The 16,154-nt window shown below is 46.2% G+C and overlaps 1 protein-coding gene across 6 annotated transcripts in view; it reads left to right on the top strand.

The window, feature by feature from the left end:
* Positions 1-16,154, top strand: part of C1H14orf180 (chromosome 1 C14orf180 homolog) — a 52,901-nt gene that overhangs the window by 28,485 nt on the left and 8,262 nt on the right. For all 6 annotated transcript variants that reach the window (XM_053287062.1, XM_053287061.1, XM_053287065.1 and 3 more), the window contains 2 exons: positions 2,680-2,806; positions 12,645-12,671. In XM_053287062.1, the coding sequence (XP_053143037.1) occupies positions 2,680-2,806; positions 12,645-12,671 (154 nt within the window). The remainder of the gene's footprint in view (positions 1-2,679; positions 2,807-12,644; positions 12,672-16,154) is intronic.

Genomic DNA, 16,154 nt, shown 5'->3' with positions numbered 1-16,154 from the left:
AGAAATGAAGATGGGCCCTTACCCCTTCATAGCCTCCACCTTCTTCTCCCCTCCCTCTGCCTTTGCTCCATAAGAACAGTTAAGACATGGTGAAAAGCAAAACATTCTCAGCACAACCTTTTGCTCCTAGGCAAATAATAGCTGAAATACAGCACAAACTTCCAACTGAGTGAGTTACATTAGCGCAATTGTGCAAGTGCACTTTTGCACCACCGTGCAAAATTACACAAATGCAGCTGCACAATGGATGGCCATTGGGCATAATGGCCATCCATCATGCAGCTGTGTTTGCCCTTAGTGATGTCATTGAATAAACACATCTGATTGGCTAATGGCTCCATGAGATCATCATGTTCACTACACAGACTTTGATTTGATCGGATGATATTAGAACTTCATTAATCAGGACATCTGCAATCATGCCACATCATTCCTGTTCTTAAACAGTTGCACTGGATGACGGTATGTTTTCAGGTAGAATATGAAGTGCAGGATATTACCTTTAAAGCCCTGAATGGCTTAGGCCTCAGTTACCTGAGAGAGAGTGCCTTGTTGTGCAAGATCCCCACCACTCATTAAGATCATCAGGAGAGGTCTGTCTTCAGGTGCCACCAGTTCCTCTGGTGGCAACTTCGGATTGGGCCTTCTCAGTTGTCAACCCTAGGTTGTGGAATGCACTACCCATGGGTATAAGAGTTGCATCATCTTTGGAGGCCTTCAAAAGAACCATAAAGACCCATCTTTTCAGCCTGGCTTTCAATAATGTCTAAGTGGTTTTAAATGTTTTAAACATGAGCTTTATGTTAATATTTTAACTGCTTTTATTTTATGTTTTATGTTCATGTTTTAAATTGCTTGAATTTTTTAGTGTAAACTGTCTTAAGCCATTCAAGGATGGGTGATATGTAAATGAAATCAATCAACCAGATTCATCTGATAGAGTTACATTGCAAGCAAATAGTTTGACATTATCCTGCATGAAGTGTATCTAAACCAGTTCAAAGGGTTTGAGGATGAGGCCGTAGTTCAATGGCAGAGCATCTGCTTTGCATGCAGAAAGTCCCAGATTCAATCCCTGGCTGGGAAAGACCCTGCCTGAAATCTTAAAGAACCACTGCCCGTCAGTATAGTCAGTGTTGAGTTAGATGGGCTAATGATCTAAATCAGTATAAGGCAGGTTCCTATGGTTGCACTGATTACTATTACTACTATTTTTTATATACGTTTATCAATGAAAACGTTCTGAGAGCTATTTACATCACAAAATAATAATGCCAATAATATGGTTCTTCTTGAAAACATTATTATTGAAACACGTATTAAAGGTTGTGTTGAAACAGAGGGTTAAATAGGACCAGTGAACTAGAACAGAACCTTGATCTATAATGGTCTAACTCCTTGGCTGCCTTCAGACATAACACCAACCATGCCAGAAGTTCAGGTTTGTGGTCATCCAAATGCATTAACCCGCAGTTTCATCACCGAACTGCAGATCAGTTTTCGACCCCAAATCTGAACCTTCAGTTGCACTTGAGTTTAACTGCCAAAACCTCGGGTCCAGAAGTGGCATCATGTCGTTGGAACTCTGCCGCTGCGTCCTCCAGTTTGCGCAAGCTGCACAAACAGGAGTTGATGATAGGAAGCTCCTCCCTCTCTCCTTCTCAATTGGCTGCCGTGGTTCTTCTTCATGCGAAGGAAGAAGCCCACACAGCCAGTTCCTCCCCACTTGCAGTCCCCCAGACTGCAGATCAGGATTGTCTGGCAGCATGGCGGGGAAAATGGAGGCAAATGCTGGTCCGTTGGATCTGCGGTTTGCTATTATGTGCAAAGGCAGCCCTTGAATTATAGCAAGAGGAATGAATCTGAAATGGTAGAAGAACAGAATGTGAACTGGCATGAAACCTCCCCAATAAAGGCTATGATAAAAATGTATTGAAAGTCATTTAGGTCCCCTAAAAAAACATTTTGCCCAAAAATAATTGGGAATGAAAATTTGGTGAAACTCTATTTTGCACTTAATCTCAGGACAGGGCTTGAACCAATGGGTTGAAATTACAGGGAAGTAGATTTAGGCTAGATATCAGAAAGAATTCCCTAATGGTAAGAACTGTTTAACAGTGGAACAGTCTGCCTTGTGCATTGGGGGGGCTTTCCTTCACTACGGGTTTTCAGACAGAGGCTGGACAGCCACCTGTCGTGGGGAGTGGTGTTACACAGGTTTTTGTGCAAGTATTTTTGCTCTGAGCAGGAGGGTGGACTAGAAGAGCTCCAAGGTCCCTTCCAACTCTAATGTTCTATAATTATATGATAAAGAGACCAAACATTTAATATTACACGTACTTTTTCACCCAATGCATAATTAACCTATGGAATTCTCGGTCATAAGATATGGTGACAGCCAACAGCTTGGATGGCTTTAAGAAGGGCTTAGATAACTTCATGGAGGACAAGTCAACCAATGGCTACTAGTCTGAGGGCTATAGGCCACCTCCAGCCTAAGAGGCAAGATGCCTCTAAATACCAATTAGCAGGAAAGAGGGCATGTGCTCACCTCTTGCTATGGGCTTCTTAGAGGCATCTGGTGGGCCACTGTGTGAAACAGAGTGCTGGGCTAGATAGGCTTTGGGTCTGATCCTGCAGGGCTGTTCTGATGTTTTTATGTGCAATCCGTTTTCTCAGGTACACTATACCAAATCTCCTTCTTCCATACTGAGAAAAAGGCCAGTTATGAACCAAACTCGGAGTCGGAAGCAGAAAGCAGAGAGGAGAGTTCGATTCCAAGAACCAGAAGAGACTATTGAACCTGGTATGTTCAGGATATATCACTTTACAAAGCGCCATAGCTCTCCCTCTTTCTCTCATTCCTCATCCTTTTGAAGTTCTCTTTAGTAGCATCTACAATCTATTCACTTCAGAAGTCTCATCCAGACATTATAAAATTGCCCCACGGTAACCATGTACAGCAGGGCGAAGGGGGAGAAAGTCCCACCCTCGCCATATCAATCAGCCGCACACCCCATCACTCACACTTACAGCGGGGCACGTCTGCAGAGGTAAGAGCCCTACCCGTGATGGTGGGCACCTCCATGATTGCAAGATTGGATCAATCCAGCCTCGCAATCACAGAAATGCCCACCATCTTCATGGGTAGGGCTCTTCACCCTTCAAACCAGCCCTGCTCTAAGTGTGAGCAGCAGGGCACAAGGGTGACTGGCACCGCAGGAGTGGGATTTCATCCCCCTTCACACCACTGTACACAGCGACAGTAGTATGATTTTATAACATCTGAATCAGGCTAGAACTATTCCAGAGGGCTCCATGTTATGATGGGGGCCTTAGACTAGGGCTTGGGGGGGCGAGTAGTTCCAGGCAGCAAACCAAGGGGACTGGATGGTAGTTTGGTGGTGGAGTATATGTTCTGTATGCAGAAGGTCCCAGATTCAATCCCAGATGTCTCTACATAAAAAATCAAATCATAAGCATGATTCTTAAAATCATAATTAATAAAAAATCATATTCATAATTCATAAAATCATAATTAATAAAATCATGATTCATAAAATCAAACCATAATTCATAAAATCATAATTCATAATTCTGAGTAGTGACTCAGAATATTCTAAAACAGAAGTAGAATTAGATGCATATTCACTGAGAGGTAAATCCTGGCTTACATGTTCTGCTGGGTACTTGTTTATTTGTTTGTTTGTTACATTTATACAGTATATCACCACACACAAATGTCCCAAGGCGGTTTACATAGATAAAACAATCCTCTCTAATAAAAGGCTTGGTGTCCGTCCGTGGACAACCAAGCATCTGTCCGTGCCTCCCTCAGCCGAGGGAGACACAACCAGAGCGCATGCCCAGAACAGGCCGAGGGAGACACAACCGCCGACACCAGGCGGCCATGTTGGGCGGCCAGAAGCGGCCGCCTAGAAGAAGCTGGAAAGCCAGGGAAGAGGAAGCCAGGGAAGAGGCGAAGCCAGGGAAGAGGCGGCGGGGGAAACTGTCCCAGGCGGCGGCAGAGCCGCCGCCTCGGCCAGAGGACACGGCACAGCCAAGGCGGCGCCAGAGCCATGGCCAAGGCCTGGCGGCGCCGCCGAAGCCAGGCGGGGGAAGGAGGCGGCGGGGGATGCCGGCCGAGGCGGCGGCAGAGCCGCCATCGAGGCCTGGCGGCGCCGCCGAAGCCGGGCAGCTGGGAGACCTTGGGGCCCTTGCCCGGCCGGGGAGACCGGCCGCAGCCTGGAGACTGACGGTGGCGGGAGGGGGAATGGTGGCGGGGGGCCCGGAGCGCACAACTCCACCAGCGCCTGTTATTTAACGGGCTTAAAAACACTAGTAAATAAATAAAACCACAGTTAGAAATGAAACAGTTTTAACCAGCAATAACAGCAATAAAACCAGCTTATCACTGACCAAGGTAGCCACCTAAAGGTGCAGCAGAAAAATGACTTGACTAGCAAGCCAGAGGTTGCCAGTTTGAATCCCCGCTGGTATGTTTCCCAAACACCTATATCGGGCAGCAGCGATATCGGAAGATACTGAAAGGCACAGGGGTGTAGCTAGCCCGCCGGCTGCCCGTGTGTCAGATGCAGATGCATGGGATCGGCCCATGATGTCAGACGCAGGGGATAGTCACACCCCCCGCGTCTGACATCAGGCGTGGGGGGCGTGGTCTGGCTCCCGAACGGAGCCTTGAGGCTCCATTCAGGAGAAGCAGCTTAACTGCTGAAGGGGCCACGCGGCCCCTTCGGCAGTTAGACAAAGGCTGGTGCTGCATTTGTAGCGCAGCCCAGGAGCGGCTCTTCCAGAGAAGAGCCGCTTCTGGGCTGCGTTGTGAACGCAGCACCAGTCTTAGCTCCTGAAGGGGCCGCGTGGCAAGGAAGAGGCAGGGAAGAGTCGCTCCTGGCTGGTGCTGCGAACGCAGCACCAGCCTTTGTTTAGCTCCTGAAGGGGCCGTGCAGCCCCCGCTTGGGAGCTAAACTACCACCCCCGCGTCTGACATCAGACACGCGGGACGTGTCATGGCCGCGAATGGCGGCTCCTGATTGGGCAAGGTTCGGGTTCTTTGAACCCGTTCGCCCAATTATAGCTACGCCCCTGGAAAGGCATCATCTCATACTGGGATTACTGCCTCTTGCACAATCACCTGCTGTGCATGATTTCCATTAGGAATAATGGAAGTTGTGTGTGACGTGTGATCAGGCAAGAGACAGCAATCCTGGTACTTCCCTTTTGCACGGTAACATCACTGCGTGTTTTAGAGACCCAAGCAGCCCGGGCAGTTCTGGCACTGCCTGTGTTATGCTGCAGGACATGTAAGCCACTGAGTCCCATGGAAGTTCATTGCCGGGAGAAGTAATTGTGTTTAGGAATGCAGCTTTAACCTCAGATGATGCTTTCTATCATATACCAGCAATTAGAGAGTTTCCTCTTTCTCAAAGTCCAATAATGAAAAATCACACCTGGAGTGTTTTGGTAAGACATAGGGGGAGAGTGGGGGGGGGAGAGAGAACTCAGGATGAGCAGTCTTCATTTTCTCCTGCCAACTCTGCCATTTGTAGCCTTTAGTGCAAAAAGTCTCTGACAAATTTTATTTTGCCATGTGTCAACACAAGCCATCAATACAGCTCAGCTACGGATCGGGAAGTGAAAGCTTTCTGGCACCGCAGACGTTGTTTCCATTTGCTGTACATTGCGCCCTGTATCTTTTGGATGGTTTTTGTCAACAAACCCCATTCTAAGTCAGTGTTGGGTGATATATCCACTCTATAATACAAGTCGCTTTTTTAAAAGCTTACATTTTCTCCCCCAGCATTTTATAGTGTCACATTTTCATTTGGAAAATAATACAGAGGCATGGTTACAAAAGTCCTTGTTCCCTTGCAACAGAGTATATTCTGCAGCAATCCAATTCACATGCACATAATCATTCATCTTAAAGCTGGAAGGAACATTTGCAATAAACATTCTACTCGCCACATTCTATGAACCTGTAAGTTTCCAATCTCCAGGTATAGTTGCATTTTGAAATGCTGGGATCGAGCTTTAAAGTAAACACCTCAAATACATATTATATAATCTGGACTCTAAGAATGTAAATGATGCTACTTATTTGATGGGATTAAATACCCAAACAAATTTTCCTAATTTGAATATACTTGTGAAAGTTCCAGTTTATATTTTTCTAATGTAGCATTTTTTTTCTCCATTTCCAATGGCAGATTATGTTGAATTGAAGCATTTGGGGGAAATGATACATTAAGGGAACACAAGATAATGGTAAGACATGGGGGGAGAACAGGGGGAGAGGACCCAGGATGAGTAGGATGATTATTGCTACAAAACATATAAACGAGGTGAGATTTTTAAAGTTTTCAAAATCACATTTGAAAAATTTGAAACAGGATTCAAATTCCGAACAGTCAATCAATTTTGAACTTTGTTTAAAATTAAATTTTATTTCTTTTTGAGAGATGTGTCACACAATTTGGATTCATTTGCCCAAAAGTTCCCTAAATAACAGTCACTAGCTAAATGCTTTCCTACAATTAACACAACAGGGAATTTTCAAATGCTGGAAGGAGGTGCTTTTTGGAGAACTGTTAGTATGTTAGACTTCTTCAAAAATTCTCTGAAACAATGGATGATATGCCCCACAGCCTCATGAGGACCGAGCAAGATCTTCATCCTTGGAAGAAGCCAGTAAACTTTACAGCTGGATGTGAAAAGGGCTTTTATGGGATGGAGAGAGAAGTGAAAATTGCTTCCCGCTCTCCCTCCCTGCACTCTGCAGCTGTGAGGCAAACCTCCACCCTCATAAGGCTGCAGGGCATGTCAGCCATTTTTGACAACATTCAACGTTGTTGAAAGATTTGGAGATAAAACAGAGGTCTGGGGAAGGAAGAAATTCTTATCAAGTTCATTGTGAAGTTTTGAGGAGGCTTACTAACGTTTGATGGTAGTGGCAGCAGATTTATTTATATATTTATTGTTCAACTTTTCTACCACCTTTCATAAGGCGTCCTAAGGTGCTTTACAAAAGTTAAAATATAATAAAATGTCATAAAACCGCATTTAAAACCTTAAAATCAGTTAAACAGTAAAAAACATTTTTAAAAACCAACCATAAAAAAGACAAACAGAAGCAGGAAAGCTGAGAAACCTGGCAGCCCCTGAAGGGTAAAAGTCTGAACAAATAAGATGTTCTTTAACTGTTTTTTAAAAGCAGCCACAAATGTAAAAGTCCGGACATTCACTAGGAGAGCATTTCATAGCCTGAGGGCAACAACAGAGAAGGTCCTGTCCTGGATGCATGACAATTTAACCTCTCTCAACATCAGCACATGGAGCAAAGGCCCCCCTGATGATTTTGTTGGGCAGGCAGAAAACCTTGGGAGCTGCCAGTCCTTCAGGTATCCAGGGCCTAAACCAGTGATTCTCAAACTTGGGTCCTCAGGTGTTATTGGACTTCAACTCCCATAATCCCCAACCAAAGGCCACTGAGGCTGGGGATTATGGGAGCTGAAGTCCAATAACACCTGAGGACCCAAGTTTGAGAATCCCTGGCCTAAACTGTTAAGGGCTTTAAAGATAATAACCAGCACCTTGAATTGGATCTGGAAACAAATGGGCAGCTAGAGCAGCTCTTTTAAAATAGGTGTCATATGCTCCCAGCGAGCAGTTCAAGAGAGAACCCTGGCACCTGTATTCTCCACCAACTGATGTTTACAAATATTCTTCAAGGGCAGCCCTACATAAAGTGCATTGCAGTAATCCAGCTGCAACGAGACTTAGGCATGAGTAACCGTTGCCATATCTGCCTTCTCAAGAAAGGGCCCCAGCTAGAGCACTAGCTGAAGCTGTGCAAAGGTACCCCTGGCCACCACGTCCACCTGAGCATCCAAAAGCAGAGCCGGGTATAACAACACCCCCCAAACTGTGCACTTGCTCTTTCATGGGGAGTACAACCCCATCTAGAGCTGATTGCATCGCCCTATCCTGATTGACTTTTCTACTGACCAGCAGCACCTCCATCTTGTCTGGATGTAACCTCAGTTTGCTAACCCACATCCAGCCCATCACCGCTTCCATCCCCCAGTTCAGTACACCCACGCTTTTCTAGGATTTGATGTCAGGGAAAGGTAGAGCTGAGTGTCATCTGCTTATTGATGACACTTCAGTCCAAACCTCCTGATGACCTCTCCCAGCAGTTTCAGGTAGATGTTAAACGACATGGGGGACAATACTGAGCCTTGCAGGACCTCATAGGTTAGAGGCCAAGGAGTCGAGCAAATGTCCCCCAGCACCACCTTCTGGAACCGCCCACCAAGAAAGGACTGGAACCACTCCAATACACTACCCCTGATCCCTATATCTGAGAGGCAGTCCAAGATGATACCATGTTTGATGGTATTGAACGCCGCTGAGAGGTCCAGCAGAACCAACAGGGATGCACTCCCCCTGTCCAGTTCCCAGTACAGGTCATCCATCAGGGTGACCAAGGCACTTCCAGTCCCAAACCCATGGCAAAAGCCAGATTGAAAAGGGTCTTGATCATCCATATCATCCAAGACCCTTTGCAAGTGCACAGACACCACATGCTCTATCTATCACCTTGCTTAAAAGGGGAAGATTTGAAACAGGCCAATAGATATCAAGGTTGGTGGAATCAAGGGAGGGCTTTGTTAATAGTGGTCTTACCACCGCCTGCTTGAGGCTCGATGGCATCTTGCCCTCCCTTCGTGAAGCATTAATATTCCGCTCCAACCACCTACCTGTTCCTTCTCTGGCACATATTACTAGCCACGAAGGGCAAGGGTCCAGCACACATGATGTTGCTTGCACATTTCCTAGGATCTTGTCCACTTCCTCAGGCTGCACTAACTGAAAAGAATCCATCACAACTGGAACAGATAGCTGCTGAGGCACATCTTCTAGAACTGCCAAAATCCTAGTGTCCAAATCAGCACAGATGCGAGCAACTTTATTTGCAAAGTGACATGCAAACTGGTCACAGTGGGCTGCTGATGGTTCTTCCCCCGTCACCGGGAGCCTGTGTGAAGAAGTGACTTTGCCACACGCAACAGCTCCTCTGGCCTACATTGGGCAGACACAATGGAGGCGGAGAAAAAATGTTATGTCACCACCCCCACCGCCATGGAGTAGTCATTAAAATGGGCTCTAGCCCATATTTGGTCGGATTCGTTACGGGTCTTCCTCCAGTGTCATTCTAGCCCTTGTCTGAGTTGTTTCATTGCTCTAAGCTTATTGCTCTAATTTAGGAGCGACCATTTCAATAGCCCGGGCTATTTCGACATTCCAGAGATTCACCAGGGCCTCAACAGAGACACCAGTTCTGCACACTAGAAACTCCCCAAAGGCTGTCTGGAAACCGAGAAGATCCATAAACCTTCAAATTGGTCCACCACCCTGGCAGAGGTTGGTCGAAGCAATCAAACTAAACCCCACCAGATGTCATTTTTCATTTTCCCCCACCCAGCTTTTTCTTTTTTACAGTTTACATTGCAGGCAGCACAAAATAATGTAGTGAGGGGGAGTCTTGAAAAACTGGCAGCTGTTAGTAGGCTGAGAAATATTTTTCCGACTTGCTAAAAAAGAAGAAGAAGCCAAAACTGGCCTCCTGTTTTGACTGCTTGAGAACATATTGAAGAAAATGGGAAGTTAATTTCAGATAGAAGAGAATATGGTGAAGAAAATAGGAGGGGCATTTCAGATCAGCTTGAGATATGTGCAAGACGTTTCATAAAACAGCTGTCTGTACTTCTGCAGGGACCAAGCTCTGACTCCTACAAATCTTCAGCCTGATTTCCCCTTTATGAATATGAATACCGTTATACATCTGTGCCTGTAATATTTCCAGAATGTTCTGTTTGACAGCCCCAGAGAAACATCCCCTTGTTGAAACTGTCATTGTTCTGTTTATGTTAGTGTGTATCCTGCCCTGTCACGTGGGTTCAAGACAGAGATCAGAATATGTGAGAAGAGACCCCAGTATTCCCATGCAATGTGTTGGAATTCCACCTCCTCCTGCCCCCAAATGTACTAGTTTGGGCCAAATTGCACGTTACCTCACAAATGCCTGATCCCAGTTTGGCATTTACTGAGAAAATGTGGAATGTCGTTGCACGGGGCATCTATGGGGGTGGGTGGGATTGGTGGGTGAGAGAAGAGCTTACACTTTTCCATGCCATTCAGTTCTGCCTTGCAAACCCCTTCCCAAGAGTTTTCCTTCTAAACTGCATTCAATTCTGGTTTCAGACCCTAACTTCCAGGGGAGGGGGGCAGTGTTCTTAAATTTATGAAGAGCATCTTCAGGGGGAAATTGGAGGTTGGGAGTAGGTTTAAACAGCCTCCTTCCACCCACCAACTCTCCCCTTCAAATGTGCCCCTCCGTCCCTGCATTAGTTTGATGAGAGAAAGATTTCTTCCCCCCTCATAAAACATAGTTTGGCCTTAAGCTACAAACTGTCACGAGAGCAGTCTCGCATCACCTCTGGAAGACATTCAGGCACAAGTATCTTCCAGAACACATCAATTCTCCTAAACCAAATGTTTAATAAAGCTAAGACAAACAGTGAACAAAAACAGAATTGGAGCCTGGGGGAAAAAATCTTGTGTTCCTTAGTAGTTAAACAGCCATTTTAAAAATGCTGCCGCAAATAATTCAGGAGGTTACCATGGAGATTCTTCCCAATCTCCCACCAGAGTTCAGCAAGCTCCAGGTTTGAGGGGACCCTCACCACAGTGTCTTTAATGAGGGCCCTCTTCCATGGTTGGGTCCCCCTAAGAAGGGAGGAGATCTGGTCTTGTGGTAGCAAGCATGAACTGTCCCCTTGACTAAGCAGGGTCCACCCTAGTTTTTATTTGAATGGGAGACTACATGTGTGGACACAGCAATATATTCCCCTTAGGGGATGGGGCCACTCTGGGAAGAGCATTTGCATTCTTATATGCAGAAGGTCCCCAGTTCCCTCCCGGGCATCTCCAAGACAGGGCTGAGAGAGAGTCCTGCCCATAACCTTGGAGAAGCTGCTGCCAGTCTGTGTAGACAATACTGAGCTAGATGGACCTATTGTCTGACTCAGTATATGGCAGCTTCCCATGTTCCTATATTCGTATTTGTGAGAGGAGGGGTGACTAGACAGCAGCAGTGGTACTAGACTCCTTTTGCTTCTCTTAGTGGGTGCTGGTCACCATCTTTTTCCCCACAAGGCCCCCATTGTAAGCATCATTTTTGGTCATTACAGGCGGTGAGGAAATTATTTATTTATTTATTTATTATTATTTATTTATTTGATTTATATACCTCCCTTTCTATTATCAACAATGCTACACTGAGGTGTTGTGGGGTGGGGGGGAATGATGGCCTCCAGCAAGATGGTGGCTGGGCCCAGTCCTCCCCATGAGGCCTGTGACTCAGGGCCAGATTATAACATGCTGAGGCCCTTGCTTTCACCAGCTCTCCTCCCATCACTGGAGGGAAGGAGCCCCAGGGGATCCATCTTATTTATTTGTCATTTCTCTGTGTAAACTGCTCTGAGCCATTTTTGGAAGGGCGATATAGAAATTGAATGAATGAATGAATGAATGAAGGGCAGACAATGCTGCTGCTACTGCTTAATAGTGCAGTAGCATTTAGCGGAAGTCCGGGCCGCCTCCCACTGGGTGCATGGCAATAATAACAATAAATAAGAACTTTATTTGCAAGCCACCCCATAACAAATTGTTCTCTGAGTGGCTCGGAATAAAACAACAACAGAATAAAACAGAATGAATAACAGAATAAAACACATCAAACAAAACAAAGGTTATACAAAAGCATTGTACAAACTGTTTAAAAACCTATTTTTAAATGGCCTGAGTGATCAGAAAGGTCTTCATCCTGCGTCTAAAAGAACAAAATGACGATGCCAGGTGAGCCTCACTGGGGAGGGTAGTCCATAAATGGGGTGCCACCACCAAAAAGGCCCTTTCCCTATTAGCCACCAGCCTCACCTCATTGGGCAGGGGCACTCAAAGCAGGGCCTCTGATGATGATCTCATGGTCTAGGTAGGGACATATGGGGCAAGGCATTCACTCAGGTAGCCTCGTCCCCAGCCATTTAGGGCTTTACCAAATTTACTGTTGGTCCCAAGCTATTTAGGGCAAGCAGAAAGTGGTGCCCAGACTTGAGAGGCAGGGGTGGGGCTAATGAGAGGCAGAGTGACATCAGCAGTGGCCCAGGCGGCCAGGCCAATGTGACTGGGAAGAAGCCGCTTTTTGTGTGTATGCCTCAGGTACCCACCAGTGTCAAGGGAGTACTGAGGGAAGGGATGTGGCTAAGTCATTCAGGAGGTGGGGCTTGCTGGCACCCTTCCATTGACACTGTAACCATGCACAGCATCTACAGTTTTATCATGAGCGAACAGGGCTTACCCTGAATTATTTTCTCACCTGGATTCTATCTCATTATGATTGCAAGTTCACTGTGTACATTTGGTTTTGCCCCTGGATTGTGTAAATGAACAATGTCCAGCCTGCAGCTAGTTCTCTGCCAGATTTGCCTTCCCCGCCCCCATTAATCCAAAAAGGTCTGTCTACAATGTTAAGAACATCTCCTTTTCATTCCCTTTTCTAGAAATTTCCTACTGTGACTACATGGCTGGTGAGTTGGAATCCCTTTCTTTAGCTGTGGGGCATCTGTAGAACTGACTGATGACTGCTTGCTGCTATGATAATTAATAGCACGGATTTCCTATAAGAATAAAGATTAGTTGAAATGATGGCCTAGCACTGTAGCAACTGAGCTGAGAATTGGGAAGTCTGTGGTTTAAATCTCACACTATCATGAACTCACTAGGTAGCCTCTTAGGCACTCATTCTTTCTTTTGGCTTCAGCACCCCATCTGCTACTTTCTATTAGGGATGTGCAAACTGGTCTGACATCAAGCCAGCTCAATGGGATCCGGGTCGAACTGAAATGGGCCGGTTCAGCTCGAACCACTAAAGGGGAATCTGGTAGGTATTCCCCTTTACCAGTAAAGCTACATTTTATACATTTTTAAACGGTGTAGTGGTTAGAGTGCTGGACTAGGACCGGGGAGACCTGAGTTCAAATCCCTATTCAGCCATGATATTTGCTGGGTGACTCTGGGCCATTCACTTCTCTCTCAGCCTAACCTACTTCACAGGCTTGTTGTGAGGAGAAACCTAAGTATGTAGTACACTGCTCTGGGCTCCTTGGAGGAAGAGCGAGATATAAAATGTAATAAATAAATAATAATAAATAAAATAATATTTAAATACCACCTTTCAACAAATGATAGATAGACAGACAGACAGACTGACAATTTCTATTTTATTTATCATATTTTTATTCTTATATTTTTATACATAATCACAGGGTGGTTTACAATTTAACCAAACAGTAGCTAAGAGCTAAAATCACGTAAGATGATTTTATGTAAAAACAGATTAAATTACCATCAATACACTTTAAAACATGATCAACTAAAAGCTTGATAAAACAGGTGTGTTTTCAGAAGCCATTTTAAAACAACCAGAGACAGGGAGATTCTGATTTCAGTTGGGAGTGTGTTCCAGAGTCTCAGGGAAACTCCAGAGAAAGCCTCGTTTGGGGTCACCAACCAAGCGAGTCAGTGGTAACTGCAACCGGAATTTTGCCAATGATCTTAATAGGCAACAGGGTTCATGAAGAAGGTGCTCTCTTATATGCCCCATTCAGGATGGAGAGAGAGAGAGAGAGAGAGAGAGATCCCTGCCCCAAAAGGGCTCAGTCTAAAAAGAAACATAATAGACACCAGCAACAGACACTGGAGAGATGCTGTGTTGGGATCGGGTGGATTAACCGTGTTGTTGCCCATAGGCAAAAATACTTTTTTAAAAAAAGCTGTCACTATGCACCAGAAGCAGTAGCTTCAGGGAGGGAGGGAGGAAAGTTATCCCCTTTTTAATTTAAAAAAAGCCGCTGCTGTGGCAGTAGCTGCAGGGAGGGGAGGAGGAAAGTTACCCCCTTTTCAGGGGCTTAACTACCATTAGGCAAGGGGAGGTGGCTGCCTGGGGGCCCCCACGCCTCGATGGGCCCCCCAGAGGCAAGTCACAAGACTCCCCAACACCCGCAGAGCTTCGGTGCCGTGGAAAAGCCAACCCCAAGTTCGGAGCAAAGGCGGCATGCATGCAGCAAAGTCCTTGTCTGCAGAAGCAACTCTGATCCAGGAGCGCTCTTCCCCATGGGAGGGTGGAGGTATGGGGTTAAAGCGAGGGAGTGGAGTTTTCTAGAGAAGCTGGCATAATGGGGATGTGAGTGTGAGTGCACTATATATTGTGAAGTGTGTGTATCAGCGAGGGGCCCGTTTTAAAATTTTGTCTCTGGGCCCCCTCCAGCCTTGTTACGCCCCTGCCCCTTTTACTTTAACAAAAAGGTTGCAGTGGTGGCAGTAGCTGCTGCAGGAAGCGGGGGCGATCGGGCAAGGGGAAGGTTTCCCCTTTTGCCCCCGAAAAGTTGGCAGCTGGCTGGCTGCAGGTGAGGGGGAGTGCCCCCCCTTTTTTAACCTCTTAAAGCCCACTACTGTGCAGGCAGCGGCAGGGTCAATTCCTTCCTCCGCCCAAGTTACTGCACGCTGGGATCTGCTACCTACAGCCCATTCACGGCTTTTCTTCCACATGGAAGGAAAGCTGGAAACAGGATGCAGCTAGCAGAGCCGTGTGCAGACTGCTCACTTGGGAGGAGGGGAGGAGGACAGCTTCTTGCCTCTGCCTGCACAGCTGCAGACATTTAGAAGTTAAAAGGGGGGGCACTCTTCCCTCCTTGCCCCCCTCCCTGCAGCCAACTCCCGCCACCACGGCAACTTTTTAGGGGGCTAAAGGGAAAACTTCCCACTTGCCCGGTCACCCTGCTCCCCACAGCAGGTACGGCCGCCACTGTGGCCTTTTAACAAATCAAAGTAAAGGGGGACTTTCCTCTCACCTCCTGATCCCGCTGCCACCCCAGAGACAGAGAGGTACAGCAAAACTTGAGGAGCCACTCCTCAGATTTTGCCGCCAGAGGCAGATGCCTCCTTTGCCTCAGCGTGAATATGCTCCTGGCTAGGATGGATAGGGCCAGTTGCTCTCTCCCAGCGAAATATAGAGAGAATCACCACTCTGTTTTGCCATGACAGTGCTGCATAATGACTTCCGTGAATATTGATTGGTCTGCCAAGTTTAACTGCAACAGCAAACTTGTGTGCTGCAACAAATTCTGGGAAAAGCTCTTGAGCACATACTGAGGGGTTTCCTGAGTGTCGCCTGCCACAATGGCCAAAGGCAAAGAGGCACCTTTCAAAGGGGTGATTCTCTTATATTTAGCAGGAGGAGAGCAATTGTCCCTATCCAGCCCTAGCACAGCATCCCTCCAGTGGCCGTTGCAGGTGTCTGCCTTGTGTTCCTTTTCAGACAGTGAGCCCTTTTGGGCAGGGGATCATCTCCTTTGTATTCTTTGTCTGTATAAACTGCTTTGAGAATTGTTTTGTTGAAAAGTAGTATATATAAACAGCAGTAGTTGAGGTAGTAGTTTCGTGTCAGGGTACTGAGAATATTCCCGATAGCACACCCAGCATTGTACATGTGCATTTGTACATGTGCATTTTAGGGGACAGTCAGTAGCAGTGTTCCCTGTAACAAGGATTCCCAGATGTCATTGACAACAACTCCCATGATCCTCAGCTGCAATGGCCTTTGGCTGGAGATTATGGGAGTTGTATTCAACAACATGCCTGTTATGAGAACACTGTTCAATAGCTGTGACCAAGTTGTAGTTTAGGAAAGTTTGTCCGCCAGGAACAAACTTCTTATTGAGGAGCTTCCAAGGAATAAGGAGTGACCAAGGAACCAGAAGGTTCCCCACAAGACAGTGTGGAACCGTCACTCTGGAGTGGAGAAGAGAGTGAACAGTTTCTTGTTCAGTGAAGGAACAGAAGCAATTTCATGCTGTCAGTTTCAGATCCTAGTTCCAGTGGTACAAAAATATCAGCCGACAAGTGGAAAAACATTTGAATCAGCACTCGCAGGAAGAAGTTAGCAAGCAAGCCACAGGCTGACATTTATTCACAGAAGGCATGAAGAGAGTAATTTTAAATAGCAATCGATT

This window comes from Hemicordylus capensis, chromosome 1 (genome assembly GCF_027244095.1).
Source record: "Hemicordylus capensis ecotype Gifberg chromosome 1, rHemCap1.1.pri, whole genome shotgun sequence".
Taxonomy (NCBI): Eukaryota; Metazoa; Chordata; class Lepidosauria; order Squamata; family Cordylidae; genus Hemicordylus; species Hemicordylus capensis.
The sequence above is the reverse complement of the archived record's forward strand: the minus strand, read 5'-3'. Positions and strand labels throughout refer to the sequence as shown.